The 15,916-nt window shown below is 49.4% G+C and overlaps 1 protein-coding gene across 1 annotated transcript in view; it reads right to left on the reverse strand.

Moving 5' to 3' along the window:
- Window positions 1–2,705: 2,705 nt before the first annotated feature.
- Window positions 2,706–15,916, reverse strand: part of LOC138294248 (membrane-spanning 4-domains subfamily A member 4A-like) — a 79,832-nt gene continuing 66,621 nt past the window's right edge. Inside the window, exons 5-7 of the mRNA XM_069233368.1 lie at window positions 7,008–7,151; window positions 3,825–3,950; window positions 2,706–3,423 (exon numbers count right to left, since the gene is read on the reverse strand). Of these exons, the coding sequence (XP_069089469.1) occupies window positions 3,196–3,423; window positions 3,825–3,950; window positions 7,008–7,151 (498 nt within the window). The 3' untranslated portion in view covers window positions 2,706–3,195. The remainder of the gene's footprint in view (window positions 3,424–3,824; window positions 3,951–7,007; window positions 7,152–15,916) is intronic.

Below are 15,916 nucleotides of genomic sequence, written 5' to 3' on the forward strand. Positions count from 1 at the left end.
GCCACTGGAAATGCTTTAAAGGGAACACTTGGTGCCCTTCTTGCATAAAGCAGTCTACACTGGTTCAGGGACCGCCAGTCCCTGCTCTGGTGCAAAACTGCCCAAAGGAAAGGGGAGTGGTCACTCCCCTGTCCTTCACCACCCCAGGGGTGGTGCTCAGAACTCCTCCAGAGGGTCCCTGGGTTTTGCCATCTTGGATTCAAGGTTGGCAGAGAACTCTGGGAGCATCTGAGTGGCCAGTGCCAGCAGGTGTCGTCAAAGCCCTCCCCTGATAGGTGCTTACCTGGTTAGGAGACCAAGCCCCCTTTCAGGGCTATTTAGGATCTCTCCTTTGGGTGGTTCCTCAGATTCGGAATGCAAGACTCCAGCAAGAATCCTCTGCACTCTCCACTTCTCACTGAAGAAGCTGCATCTGGACCCTCCAGTAACTCTACAAGCTGCAACAAAGAAGCAAGATGCCTTCTGTAACATTGTATCTCTGGCTTCTGCCAGCAACTGTTTCCTGGTTGTGCATCCTCTGGGGACAGCCTGTCTTCAGCCTGCATCAGAAGAGCAAAGGAATCTCCCTTGGGATGAAGGAGTCACTCCCCTGCTTCTGCAGGCAACAACTGCGTCGACGACCGGCTATGTGGATCCCTTCTCCTGCTGAGCTGCTTGGATCCTGCATCATGGGTGGTGGACTGAAGTGGTCCCAACGGTCCTCTTTTCTAGCTGTCCCACTTTGGTGGAGGTAAGAGCTTGCTTACCCATGCAAGACAGTACCCCCGTGCACCGTGTCTTTTCCAGCTGCCAAGGCTTGGTGGCATCCTTCCTTCAAGTCATTTGTGCATCTTGTAGCTAGGGCCTCTAACACTCCATCCTGCAATGCACAGCTTCCTGAGTGGTTCTCCAGCGGCATGGGAGCATCTGTCGTAGTGCTGCATGGTCCTCTTCTGCAACTTTCTTGTCCCCATCCTGTGGGACTCCTGGGTGCACTGCCTGGTCTTCTGAGGGCTCTCTGAGTTGCTGGGATCCCCCTCTGACTCCCTCTACTAGGAAGAGTCCACCTGGTCCTTCCTGGCTCCCGGCAGCGCCATTTTCTGCTAACCACGAGTTTTGCATGTGCCAAGGGTTGTTGGCAGACTCCGATGACGCAAACCCGACTGCAATCCTCCATCCGGCTTGGGACATCACTTGTATCCTCCAGGAACATGACTTCATCTTCTTGGGTGCAGTGCTGACTTTGTTTCTTCACCGGTGGTTTGCCTTTTGCACCTTCATCCGGGTTAGTAGGATCTCCTGCTCTTCCTGGACTCTTCTGTGCTTCTTGGACTTGTTCCCCTTCTTCCATAGGTCTTCTTGTCCAGGAATCCACTGTTGGTGCCTTGCAGTCTCTTCTGGGTTTTGCATAATTCTTCTTCTTCTTGTTTCTGTGTGTGTTCTGGGAAACTTACTGTGATTAACTCCTGTTTTCCTGGGTCCCGGGGTGGGCTGTGGTACTTACCGTTGGGTGTTTTTAGCACTCCCAGCTCCCTTCTACACACTACACTTGCCTAGGTGGGGGACTGACTTTCGCATTCCATTTTTAACTATTGTGATTTTCAATAATTGCACTATTTTCTAACAGTTTTTATGCCTATTTCTGCATACTAATGTATATAATGTGTGTACTACTTACCTCCTAAAGGAGTATAGTCTCTATGGTATTTTTGGTATTTGTGTCACCAAAATAAAGTACCTTTATTTTTATAACACTGAGTATTTTCTTTCATGTGTGTGAGTACTGTGTGACTACAGTGGTATTGCATGGGCGTTGCATGTCTACTAGATAAGCCTTGGCTGCTTATCAACAGCTACCTCTAGAGAGCCCGGCTTCTAGACACTGCCTACAATACACTAATAAGGGATAACTGGACCTGGTATAAGGTGCAGGTACCATAGGTACCCACCATGCACTAGGCCAGCCTCCTTCAAGCAGGCGTTGAAAGGAGGCTTTCATTGGTTACAATGGGCCTTTGGGTGCTTTGCAGGATTAGTGTCGACATTTTTCACGCTAATCCTCCAAAGCACCGGACTAGCGACAAAAGTTCTGACGCTAGTCCCCTAACTTCCGCCATAATGCGCTGTATTTTAAATATGGCGCACACATGGTGGCTTTAGGGGGGAGCCTAGGGGCTCTGTATGCAGGGCCACTTTTCTTAACTATGCCCCTAATTCTCTGAGATGAATTTACTGATTCTTCAGGGTAAACAAAATTCAATAGCATTTGTCTCCAGTCCTGAAGACATTTCAAGTCTGTGCAGACCCATAACATCATACTGTCCTCACCCGGTTCCCATTTATGAACCTCATTTTCCCCATTTCTCAAATATATGGCCATTTTGTATCAGTCACTGAATTGTCATATTGTTTTTGCTATGACCAAACCCAAGGCTTTAAATCTGTAAACTAATTTTCTCCTTTTACGTAAGGTATGTTGTCCAGTGATACACTGATCCAGAGAATTTTCTACCATGTTCCTACTACCTGCCGTAGGCTGTTAACCACGGTGTCCCAGCAGCGACAACACATTTCTACAGACTTGAAATTACTATAAGTACAAATAAACTCGTAATTTATGAAGATCAAACAAATAGTAAACGTACACAAAGGTGTACATTTACTTTTGTAAACCAAGCCCTTGGTGTCAAGAGAACAGTCATTGCGTGTATTAAGGATATGCTTTATAATGTTATTCAATATGTTAATGTTTATTCTGCTTTATTATAATTGCCTCCAGTTCTTGTTTTTCATTTCATTGACTTTATAAATTACTTTTGTCAAAGTGCTGTGCATGCAAAAAACGGGATAAAACTGTGAAAATAAACAAAACATTGGATGAAGAATCCTGATGGGAGGTAAGACTGAAAGGCACATTCAGCTGATCATCCTTTAGAAGAGAGCAGAATGAAGTAACACATTTTGGTTGAGTGATCAGAGAGAGATCAGTCAAAGGTTTAGGAGACAGGTTTTAAATGCACTAAAGACAGGAAGAGAAAGAGATCCAGCAAACACTTGAAAACATCACACACTGAGTACAACTGGAGACTGTGCATCACTAATGAGAAATTTGCATTGGATAAAAAATTAAAGGGTGTCTTTCTGTTTCATCACTTGTTTACTGTAGAAATTAAAATGTATCTTCTTCAACGGTGAGTCCTTAGGTGCCTCTTCCTCTTATGACCGAGAGGCATCACCAGGCACATCCTTGTAGTATAATGGAGGTGGTACAGTGGTGGATTCTGACGTCACACCCTGAGCAGCTTGCATGGTCGATAGTCCATATGGACTTGGCATTCCTTGCATCAGGGACATCCCTTGCCCTATGGCCACTGGTACTCCTGTTGCGTGTGTTGGAAGGACTCTTGGTTCTTGGGTGCCGGCATTCTGAACCACAAACAAAGGCTAGAAAAGGAGGTATATTGTTAAAAACAATCACTGATTTGGAACAGAATCAGCACTACTGTGTACACAATTCAAAATCAGACATCTTAAACCACAAAAGGTCTATAAAAATCATCATGAACATCAAGCCCCTCAAACCGCGTTAGTGTTCCTCGAACAACATTGCTCACGACTAATAATTTCATCCATCCATCCATCCACCATACTATTCAATGCCTCAAAATGTCAAAACCTCCCTAGCAATTTAGATTCTTTATGCTCAAATATTAATGGGATAAATATTGGGTGCCCTGACAAATAGAGAATCTACAGCAAGCATGTGAGCATCGCTAGAGAACCCACATTATCTACCTGCACCACAGTGTAGAGGGGACATAGTTGGATGTCAACATCTGACTTACCTGGGCCAAACGTGAATGGGATGAATTACACACAGATCTGCATCCAAAAGAGGAGACTGCAACAGAAACACAGAACTCCAGCAATGAGAACAGCAGAAGAACACCCACAATACCGTCTTGGAAAGTCTGAAAAAGGCAACGCAGAGCAAATAAACAGTTAGCAAAGTGGTGTGGTGTAACAGGTGTACACTCTTTGAGTAGTGTAATGATTCAAAGGTGAGTCCCTACAAGCACACTGCGCCACCGGAGAATCTTTTTTTTTTTTTTTTAAGCTCTGGTGGCGCAGTGTGCCAGCCCATATTTACAATGCCACGCAAAGCCACCTGGCAAGCTTTTTATGGCCTTGTGAATATAGGCTCCTTTCACACATAAAACTGCGTGAAAGGGGCGTTCCACGAGTGTTGCTGTGGGTGTTCCCATGCAGCACCCATGGAACGCTAAGGAATCTGAAGCATTCCTAGATCTACAAGTCTGGGAATACGTCAGACTCCTATGCCACCTCAGAGGTAGCATAGAAGTGAAGCAACGAGGAGAAATATCTGTTTTTCTCCCCGTTTTTATCTCTTTCTATATGTGCTGCATCCAGCAGCACACATAGAAAAAGGAAATCACCTCCCTTGATTGTTTGTGTGCAGGAAGGTATCCCTTCCTGCACAAAAACAATCATCCTCACAACTCAGGCATCTTTGCACCATGGTGCAAGGGTGCCTGAATTGGTACTAGGCAGCAATCTGTGCGCCAGTGCAGGAGGAGAAGACAGAAATGTGACGCATCTTGTAGATACAGCAGATTTCTGCCCTTTCACCGGTGGTGCAGAGTGGGCCAACAAGAGAGCTGCTGTGCTGCACTACACCACGAGACTGTACATAAGCCCCAAAGTCTTTATTTCTTTGCCCCTTTCCTCATTCTTTTAATCTTATCTTCACCCTATTTGTGATGAGTTCTCACATGGTTGTATACCTCTCAGCTTTCCAAAGATTGACTGACTCACCTTCTTCAGGAGTAGAGATTTTGGGCCTGATTTATTTTATGGCAGGCAGTCTGTTCCTTCATCAGGAGATGGAGTAAATTACTCAGTCACACTGACGAAAGTGCCACCCACCAAAAAGAAATGGCACCAAGCACGCTGTCATTTCTTAAAGCGTTGGCTTCACAGCGGTTCCTGTCAATACCTTTCAAAGTTTGGTGCACAGTACCAAACTGTTTTCTTTTTTGCTTTTAAAAGGAAAATCCCAACACAGGACTTCCTTTTTGAAAATAAAAAACAAACTAATTCCCTCAATTTAGGAGTCCTTTCCCATGGCAAGGGGAGCATTTAGCAGTTTTCACTGCCCCTTACCAGCAGGGTTTCCCCGGCTGTGATGGAGAGTGAAAACTGAGGTTTCATTTCACCCATGTAAATCCGGTGGGTGAAATGAGAGGTCTGCCTCCAGCGGCTGCGAGAGGGGTTTAATCGCGACAGATTCGGATTAGTCTCTGCAATGATTAAACGTGTGGTCCACTTGCTTTTAAATTTGCCAGTGGACCATTGTCTTGGCAGTAGGTACACTCTATCACTGCTGCTGTTGCAATGGGGTATACAATATGCTGCAATATGTTAAGTGCCACCAGTGCTTAGGGATGTGAGCGAACCACATCACCCTAGCTATGGCTGTCTTTTACTAATAATAGGTCGGCGGCCCCTTTTTCTTGCTTTCTCATGGCTCACTTGCTAAGCTATTACAGGTAAAAGACGTCTAGTGTTACCCCAGTCAAATGCACAAAGCAGAAAGTGCGGCTAAGAAATAACTAACAGGTGAAACATTAAAGTAGTGCAGAGTTAATGGTGCTCCAGAAATACATCAAGGCAGGGACATTGCTCCCATGCTGACTATGCAGCAATTATAAACAAATCTAAAAGCCACACTGCAACCATGTCAAGCAAAACTATCTAGGATTACCACAGACCACTCACAGCTAACCTCGCATAGGTCAAGGTGATCCTCCATAGTGTTCTACATTGAGAACATGGACAGAGTAACAGAAAAAGAGATCCCACCACAGCCCAACATTGGTGCACACCAAAGCAGCAGCATCAGCCTGTACTGTCACCAGCACCTCTCTGTGACACAACAAGATTCCTTAAGAGGATTCTTTAAGAGGATGTTCATTGACAGAGCCATAAGGACCTGTAGGTAAGCCATAGTAGCCTGCTTCAACCCGCATGACCCACAGTTAAACTGTAAGTTTATCAAGTTCTTGAAACACGCTATGCAAAAAAAGGGATGCTCAGGTTTTTAGCTCCAGTGGGTTGGGTAGCCGTGCACCTTGGAAGATTCATACATACCTATGACATACCTTAGGCCCAGGACAGTAATAAAGTGATGTGCTCCCATCTAAAACACTTTGAACCCCCTGCCTGTGTACCTTTTATTCTTCACTATAAGCGAGCGTAAAATGTTTTTTTTTAACTTTTTACATTTAATCACTCTGTATTAAAAAAAATCTTACTTCATACCGGAATGTTTTTATCATGTAAAATGGCAAAATTGTTATGGTTTTAATTAACTGAAACAATAAACTAAAATTACTTAAGTGTACACAACATTGTTGTACATTAAGTTATATTTCAATGTTTGATAGTTGCTGTATGCAATATAAAGCAATCTGGGTGTTGTATTTTACGACTTGTAAGCAGTCTCACAGGTTATTTTTTTTGTTTAAGATTTCAGCCTCTAGGTCTAATACATTTCTGTACTATTTGTGATGCAGCCTGTAACACCCTCGGAAAACAAGTATCAAAGAAACAAAATTGTCTCAATAATGTCTTGAGGTTTACACCGGTGCTAACATTAGTGTATGCTGTGTGAATGTTTAATACTTTCTTGTTAACTCTAAACCCCCATAAATCTAGGTGATGAATATTGTGGCATAATAACATACGGATATATGAAATTACTCTGTTAGATGTATAGCAGACAACAAAGTTTACTTCTCTGTTAAATTAATTCATGATTGAGGTGCATAGGCGTGTACTCCCTCGAATTTAACAAACCTGGCATTTCCATCTAGGACAGCCCTTTACAGAGTGAAGAGAATGTTTGTAAATTGTGGTCTGACAGTCTTTTGTGTGTACAACTACTGCTTCCTGATGTAACAGGGTATTAGCCAACCTGATAGTGTCTCAAGGTCCTGTATACTTACAAAGAAAGCATCCTGGTAACGAGTGCACTCGTAACTGTTATAACAGTAATCATAATATCTGAATCCAAGATCCACAGAGCAGAAACTGATGCTGATTCCTGCAGCGATGGAGCTGAAGATATTCATCACCAGGCTGCCTGTCACCTGAAGAGAAAAAAAATATGTCGAGTTGAAACAGTTTCTGATCGAGGGAGTGTGAGATCTGAGACAGATTTGCAGTTGACATTAAACAAGTTGTGTCTGGCGGTGCAAGAGATGTCATGGGATGTCTCTTGACGTGGATGATGAGCTAACATGAAAAGTCATGTCCACCCTTGACCCTGGAGATGGAAAGGAGCTGCAGTGGTGCTTCATGGTTGGGGGTCAACGACAGTGTCCTTCAGTTGAAGATGTGATTGCAATGAGATGCTTTTGGTGTCAGTTAGTCTAGAGTGCCCCTCGACAGAAGGTGTGATTGCAGTGGGATGATGCTCAGAGGTTTCATTGGAATGCAAATTATGCAGAAGCCAACAACTGTGTGCAGGTAGTACTAGTAGTGTATCTAAAATGTGGGCTGAGGTGGAACGGCAGGTGATGCAATGCATCTCAGATGCAGGCAGGGTAGGATATAGAGCCTAGGCAATGGACCTTAGACTGAGATGGAGTCCAAGTAGTAAGTAATACAATGGATCTCAGCTGAAGACAGGCTTCGAATAGTAAGCGATGTAATGGATCTCAGATGGGGACAGTTAGAATACTAAGGCCCTCATTACAACCTTTGTGGGCGGCGGAGGCCGCCCAGCAAGGTTTAACCACCGTGCGGCCGCCACTCCCTCCGGCCCCACTTTGACATCCCAGCTGGGCCAGCGGGTGGAAACAGAGTTTCCGCCCGCCGGCCCAGCAGGGTTGTCAGCCTTAACATGGGAGCCGGCTCCTAATGGAGCCGGCGGTGTTGCGGCCGTGCAACGGGTGCAGCTGCACCCGTCGCGCTTTTCACTGTCTGCTGTGCAGACAGTGAAAAGCAGGGTGGGGCTGTGTCTGGGGGTACCTGCACTGCCGATGCCAAGTGCATGGGCAGTGCAGGGGACCCCAGGGGCCCGCGACTTCCCTTCCCGCCAGCCTTTCCATGGCAGTCTCTACCGCCATGGACAGGCTGGCGGGAAGGGGACTCGTAATCCCCTGGGTAGCCCTGCAAGCAGCACTGCCCTGGAGGAGTAAATCCGCTGGGACAACCATGGCGGTAAACCGCCGGTCCCGGCGGTGCGACCGCGGTGCTTCAGCCGCGGTTGTAATGAGGCAGATTGTACCGCCAGCCTGTTGGCGGTACAATCGCCAAAACAACCCTGGCGGTCTTTGACCGCCACGGTTGTAATGAGGCCCTAAGTGATGCCACGTGTCTCAGATGGAGACAGAGTTAGAATAGTAAGTGATGGAGTTTATCTCAGATGGAGACAGAGTTAGAATAGTAAGTGATGCAGTGTGTCTCAGATGGAGACAGAGTTAGAATAGTAAGTCATGCAGGGTGTCTCAGATGGAGACAGAGTTAGAATAGTAACTGATGCTGGGTGTCTTAGATGGAGACAGAGTTAGAATAGTAAGTGATGGAGTTTGTCTCAGATGGAGACAGAGTTAGGATAGTAAGTGATGAAGGGTGTCTCAGATGGAGACAGTTAGAATAGTAAGTGATGCAGTGTGTCTCAGATGGAGAAAGAGTTAGAATAGTAAGTGTTGCAGGATGTCTCAGATGGAGACAGAGTTAGAATAGTAAGTGATGGAGTTTATCTCAGATGGAGACAGAGTTAGAATAGTAAGTGATGAAGGGTGTCTCAGATGGAGACAGAGTTAGAATAGTAAGTGATGAAGGGTGTCTCAGATGGAGACAGAGTTAGAATAGTAAGTGATGAAGGGTGTCTCAGATGGAGACAGAGTTAGAATAGTAAGTGATATAGTGTGTCTCAGATGGAGACAGAGTTAGAATAGTAAGTGATGAAGGGTGTCTCAGATGGAGACAGAGTTAGAATAGTAAGTGATGGAGTTTATCTCAGATGGAGACAGAGTTAGAATAGCACGTGATAGTGTTTCTCAGATGGAGACAGAGTTAGAATAGTAAGTGATGAAAGGTGTCTCAGATGGAGAGAGTTAGAATAGTGACATAGTGTGTCTCAGATGGAGACAGAGTTAGAATAGTAAGTGGAGTTTATCTCAGATGGAGACAGAGTTAGAATAGTAAGTGATGAAGGGTGTCTCAGATGGAGACAGAGTTAGAATAGTAAGTGATGAAGGGTGTCTCAGATGGAGACAGAGTTAGGATAGTAAGTGATGAAGGGTGTCTCAGATGGAGACAGAGTTAGAATAGTAAGTGATACAGTGTGTCTCAGATGGAGACAGAGTTAGAATAGTAAGTGATGGAGTTTGTCTCAGATGGAGACAGTTAGAATAGTAAGTGATGAAGGGTGTCTCAGATGGAGACAGAGTTAGAATAGTAAGTGATATAGTGTGTCTCAGATGGAGACAGAGCTAGAATAGTAAGTGATGCAGTGTGTCTCAGATGGAGACAGAGTTAGAATAGTTATTGATGCAGGGTGTCTCAGATGGAGACAGTTAGAATAGTAAGTGATGCAGTGTGTCTCAGATGGAGAAAGAGTTAGAATAGTAAGTGTTGCAGGATGTCTCAGATGGAGACAGATTTAGAATAGTAAGTGATGGAGTTTATCTCAGATGGAGACAGAGTTAGAATAGTAAGTGATGAAGGGTGTCTCAGATGGAGACAGAGTTAGAATAGTAAGTGATGAAGGGTGTCTCAGATGGAGACAGAGTTAGAATAGTAAGTGATATAGTGTGTCTCAGATGGAGACAGAGTTAGAATAGTAAGTGATGGAGTTTATCTCAGATGGAGACAGAGTTAGAATAGTAAGTGATGAAGGGTGTCTCAGATGGAGACAGTTAGAATAGTAAGTGATGGAGTTTATCTCAGATGGAGACAGAGTAAGAATAGCACGTGATAGTGTTTCTCAGATGGAGACAGAGTTAGAATAGTAAGTGATGAAAGGTGTCTCAGATGGAGACAGAGTTAGAATAGTGACATAGTGTGTCTCAGATGGAGACAGAGTTAGAATAGTAAGTGGAGTTTATCTCAGATGGAGACAGAGTTAGAATAGTAAGTGATGAAGGGTGTCTCAGATGGAGACAGAGTTAGAATAGTAAGTGATGAAGGGTGTCTCAGATGGAGACAGAGTTAGGATAGTAAGTGATGAAGGGTGTCTCAGATGGAGACAGAGTTAGAATAGTAAGTGATACAGTGTGTCTCAGATGGAGACAGAGTTAGAATAGTAAGTGATGGAGTTTGTCTCAGATGGAGACAGAGTTAGAATAGTAAGTGATGAAGGGTGTCTCAGATGGAGACAGAGTTAGAATAGTAAGTGATATAGTGTGTCTCAGATGGAGACAGAGCTAGAATAGTAAGTGATGCAGTGTGTCTCAGATGGAGACAGAGTTAGAATAGTTATTGATGCAGGGTGTCTCAGATGGAGACAGTTAGAATAGTAAGTGATGCAGTGTGTCTCAGATGGAGAAAGAGTTAGAATAGTAAGTGTTGCAGGATGTCTCAGATGGAGACAGATTTAGAATAGTAAGTGATGGAGTTTATCTCAGATGGAGACAGAGTTAGAATAGTAAGTGATGAAGGGTGTCTCAGATGGAGACAGAGTTAGAATAGTAAGTGATGAAGGGTGTCTCAGATGGAGACAGAGTTAGAATAGTAAGTGATATAGGTGGTCATTCTGACCTCGGCGGTAAAAGGCGCCTACCGCCGGTCAGAAATCCTCCATAATCCCGCCGCGGTCGAGGAAACCCGCCACGGTCATTCTGACCCGCAGAAGGCAAACCTCCGAAAATCCGACAGCCACAACAGACCGCCAGACCAGCGGTCGGCGGAAAAGTGGAGGTGACAAAACCTCCACCGTCACGCCAACAGAAATACGCCCATGCCATTACAACCCACGAATCCACGCGGCGGTCTTTCAAACGCGGTATTCCATTGGCGGGACACACCGCCGCGGTCAGAATACACACAAACGAACAAAACTCAGCCACATTGGCCGATTTGAATACCACACACCTGATACACATACACACACCACTCCCACACACACAATACAATATAAAACACACACCCACATCACCCACAAACCCCTACGACCAAAAATTCTGAAAGAAGGCCAGAGCGAGACACCACCATCCACAAACTAGCAGCCACAGCCACTCCACACCATCACCCACACACTATCCACACACAAAACAACACACACCACCACACTCAACACACTTAACTACACATACTCCACCCCACACATCATACACACCACCCCATGGCACCCCAAAGACACCCCCGCTTCTCAGACGAAGAACTCAGGGTCATGGTGGAGGAAATCGTTCGGGTAGAGCCCCAGCTGTTCGGCACACAGATCCAATACACCAGCATTGCCCGGAGGACGGAGCTATGGCAGAGGATTGTCGACAGGGTCAACGCTGTGGGACAGCATCCCAGAAATCGGGAAGACATCAGGAAGCGATGGAACGACCTACGGGGGAAGGTGCGTTCCATGGTATCCAGGCACAACATCGCCGTGCAGAAGACTGGCGGAGGACCCCCACCTCAACCCCCACAATTTACAACATGGGAGGAGGAAGTCTTGAACATCCTGCATCCTGACGGCCTCGCAGGAGTCGGCGGAGGAATGGATACTGGTAAGTTGAAGCTTCACTACTGCTTCCCCCCCACCTGCATGCCAAATCATACCCCAACCCTCACCCCCATCCTCGAACCCCACCCTCACCCCCACCCCCATCCTCACCCCCACCCTCACCCCCACCCCCATCCTCACCCCCACCACCATCCTCACCCCCACCCCCAGCACACCTATTCCCTGCCAATGTCTCACCATCACAACCCACACATCCAAAAACCTAGGCCTGCATGCGTCCACTAAGCATGGACACCCATCACCAAAGCATGCCCAATGCATATACACATCCCCCCCACAAGCCACCCTCACCAAAGCACCCACACACGAATGCCAGCACTTGGGGACACGGGAACCCACAGATACACCCATATGCCACACATTGAAACTATAACCATACCTCTATACCCCTGCAGGACCCGACCGTCAACACACTGCCGTGGAGGGCCCAGAATTCTCCACACCCCCCACCCAAGAGGCCGTCAGCGATGACAGCAGCTCTGTCGACCTGGACACCGATGACCAGCCCGGACCATCGGGGACCTCTGGACAGTCGGTTCCCCTCACACAGGCCCAGGCCACTACAGACCCAAACCCCTCTGGGAACACCAGCACAGCTCCCACCCAGCGGGCCCATGCCTCTGTCTCCAGGGCGCGTCAATCTGCGGTGTGTCTACCACTACAGGGCACCCAGGATAACCCACCACCCCAACAACAACAGGGACCTGGGGGCAGTGGTAGTGGGCACACCGGCCAGGGGGCAGAGGCCCAGGGAAACAGGGCAACTCGGAGGGCAGCTGTGCGACAGGGGGGGGACGGGCCCAGGGAACCCACTCTCCACGAGGCCCTCACCACCATCATGGGAGCATACAACCGCTCCCAGGAGACGATGGCGACGGTACTGGCCCGGTTCCAGGAGATCCAGGTACTGCAGGAGGAACACTATCGGGGGTACAGGGAGGACATCAGAGCCCTCACCTCCACCCTGGTTACCATGGTAGGGCTGCTGCAGGACCTCATCAACACCAGGACGGACACTCAACAATACCCAAGGGCCCCTGCCACTAGCCTGGACCAAGAACAGCCAACCACCTCCGCCGGCGCTAGTGGACAGGAGGCCCCCGCACAGCAGCAGCCCACCAGACCCCCACCTCCTGCAGGAGAAGAACCAACCCTCAAGAGGGCCCTGAGATCTCACAAGAAGACAGAGTAGGATGTCAAGACCCCCGCCAGCAAAGGATACCACCTGATGTCATCCCACTGTCCCACATTGTCACCCTGTCCATCCTTGAACTGCCCATGCTCCATCTCTCCACAGGCCTCTGGACAATGCACCTGTGTGACTGTTACTCTGGACTCTGCCATGGACATTCCTTCACCATAGCCCCCACCCACTTGAAACCACCCATCCCATTTTGAGCACTTAAATAAACACCTATTTTGCACAAAACTATCTGGAGTCTGGCTGTGATTTCAATATATTGTAATTGACATGACAGTGCAAATATGTCCTTGTACATAGTGAAGTCAACAAACAGCTGCCACAAAGCTGTAGTCCATGGGGAAACGAAGCACAGGACTCGTAGTGGGGACCCCAGATCTGAAATAGGGAGGGAAAAGCCACAACTCAGTCATCATACACTGGGGCAAATAGACAGGCAGCAGAGATGCAGGAGAGTAGTTCACATTTACTAAATTATCTTTGAATTGTTACCTGTGTCCTATTGGAAGTACTGTTCAATGATTCTGTCCCTGTTGTCTGTTTCAGCCTCGTCGTCTTCCTCCTCGTCACTCTCCTCAGGTTCCACCGCTGCCACAACACCACCGTCTCGACCATCCTCCTGCAGGAAAGGCACCTGGCGGCGCAAAGCCAGGTTGTGAAGCATGCAGCAGGCCACGATGATGTGACACACCTTCTTAGGTGAGTACATTAGGGATCCACCTGTCATATGCAGGCACCGAAACCTGGCCTTTAGGAGGCCAAAGGTGCGTTCGATCACCCTCCTAGTACGCCCATGGGCCTCATTGTACCGTTCCTCTGCCCTGGTCCGGGGATTCCTTACTGGGGTCAGTAGCCACGACAGGTTGGGGTACCCAGAGTCCCCCAATAGCCATACACGGTGTCTCTCTAGCTGTTCCATCACGTAAGGGATGCTGCTATTCCTCAGGATGTAGGCGTCATGCACTGACCCTGGGAATTTGGCATTTACATGCGAGATGTACTGGTCAGCCAAACACACCACCTGGATGTTCATTGAATGGTAACTTTTTCTGTTCCTGTACACCTGCTCCCTGTCTCTTGGGGGAACCAAAGCCACATGGGTCCCATCAATGGCACCAATGACGTTGGGAATATGTCCAAGGGTGTAGAAATCACCCTTCACTGCAGCCAATTCGCCCACCTCAGGGAAAATGATGTAGCTCCTCACGTATTTCATCAGGGCAGACAACACTCTGGATAACACCTTCGAAAACATGGGCTGAGACATCCCAGAAGCAATTCCCACTGTTGTCTGAAATGAACCACTTGCCAAGAAATGGAGTACTGACAGGACCTGCACCAGAGGGGGAATCCCTGTGGGTTGGCGGATGGGGGACATCAGGTCGGGCTCCAGCTGGGCACACAGTTCATGTATAGTGGCACGGTTAAGACGGTAGGTCAGGATAATGTGGCGTTCTTCCATTGTCGACAGGTCCACCAGCGGTCGGTACACGGGAGGATTCATCCGTCTCCTCGCCAAACCCAGCGGACGGTGCCTGGGAAGGACAACATGGAGCACACAGTCAAGCAACCCACAGGTACGTACTCACAGCTAGCACAGTAAACGATTCCCTATGCAGTGAATGGCGTGTCTGAGTGGCTATGCAAGGCCTAGGCCTGTGTGACGCAGTTGAAATTGAGCCATGTGGACCCTCGAAATGGCGGCTGCCTGACCTGTGAAGTGTGACAATGGGATGTGAGGTCAATGCGCTGGCGTGGCACACCGCAGCGGGCGGCGGGCGAAGACCGCGGCGCGAAGCCGCATTGGTTAACATTGAAGCCTATGGGTTTCAGGAGCCAATGGCGAAGGGCGCCGGCGGTGGCGGTACGCACCGCCGCGGTACGCACCGCCGCGGACGTGACTGCCATTTTCTATCTACTTATCCACTTGCGACTTGAACTTTCACAGGAGAGGACCTATACTGCAAGTGTTGCTGTGACCTCGGTCTGGAAGGGACAATGGCTGCTGCGCCTGGGGAAAGGGCCCCTGCCTTCACTGGAGAGGAGTTGGAGAAACTTGTGGATGGGGTCCTCCCCCAGTATGCGCTACTCTACGGTCCTCCAGACCAACAAGTGAGTTTAATTCAATCTGGATTTGGGGCCACTGGCTGGCTTGGGGGCCTGGCGGGGGGCCTGGCGGGGATGGGGGGGCATGTTGGGCCTGGTGGGGGGCCTGGCGGGGGGCCTGGCGGGGATGGGGGGCATGTTGGGGCTGGCGGGGGGCCTGGCGGGGGGCCTGGCGGGGATGGGGGGGCATGTTGGGGCTGGCGGGGGGCCTGGCGGGGATGGGGGGGCATGTTGGGCCTGGCGGGGGCCATGGCGGGGGGCCTGGCGGGGATGGGGGGCGTTGGGCCTGGCTTGGGGGCCTGGCGGGGGGCCTGGCGGGGATGGGGGGGCATGTTGGGGCTGGCGGGGGGCCTGGCGGGGATGGGGGGGCATGTTGGGCCTGGTGGGGGGCATGGCGGGGGGCCTGGCGGGGATGGGGGGGCATGTTGGGCCTGGTGGGGGGCCTGGAGGGGGGCCTGGTGGGGATGGGGGGCATGTTGGGGCTGGCGGGGGGCCTGGCGGGGGGCCTGGCGGGGATGGGGGGGGCATGTTGGGGCTGGCGGGGGCCTGGCGGGGATGGGGGGGCATGTTGGGCCTGGTGGGGGGCATGGCGGGGGGCCTGGCGGGGATGGGGGGGCATGTTGGGCCTGGTGGGGGGCCTGGCGGGGGGCCTGGCGGTGATGGGGGGCATGTTGGGGCTGGCGGGGGGCCTGGCGGGGGGCCTGGCGGGGATGGGGGGGCATGTTGGGGCTGGCGGGGGGCCTGGCGGGGATGGGGGGGCATGTTGGGCCTGGTGGGGGGCATGGCGGGGGGCCTGGCGGGGATGGGGGGCGTTGGGCCTGGCTTGGGGGCCTGGCGGGGGGCCTGGCGGGGATGGGGGG

This window comes from Pleurodeles waltl, chromosome 4_2 (assembly GCF_031143425.1).
Source record: "Pleurodeles waltl isolate 20211129_DDA chromosome 4_2, aPleWal1.hap1.20221129, whole genome shotgun sequence".
NCBI classification, from domain to species: Eukaryota; Metazoa; Chordata; class Amphibia; order Caudata; family Salamandridae; genus Pleurodeles; species Pleurodeles waltl.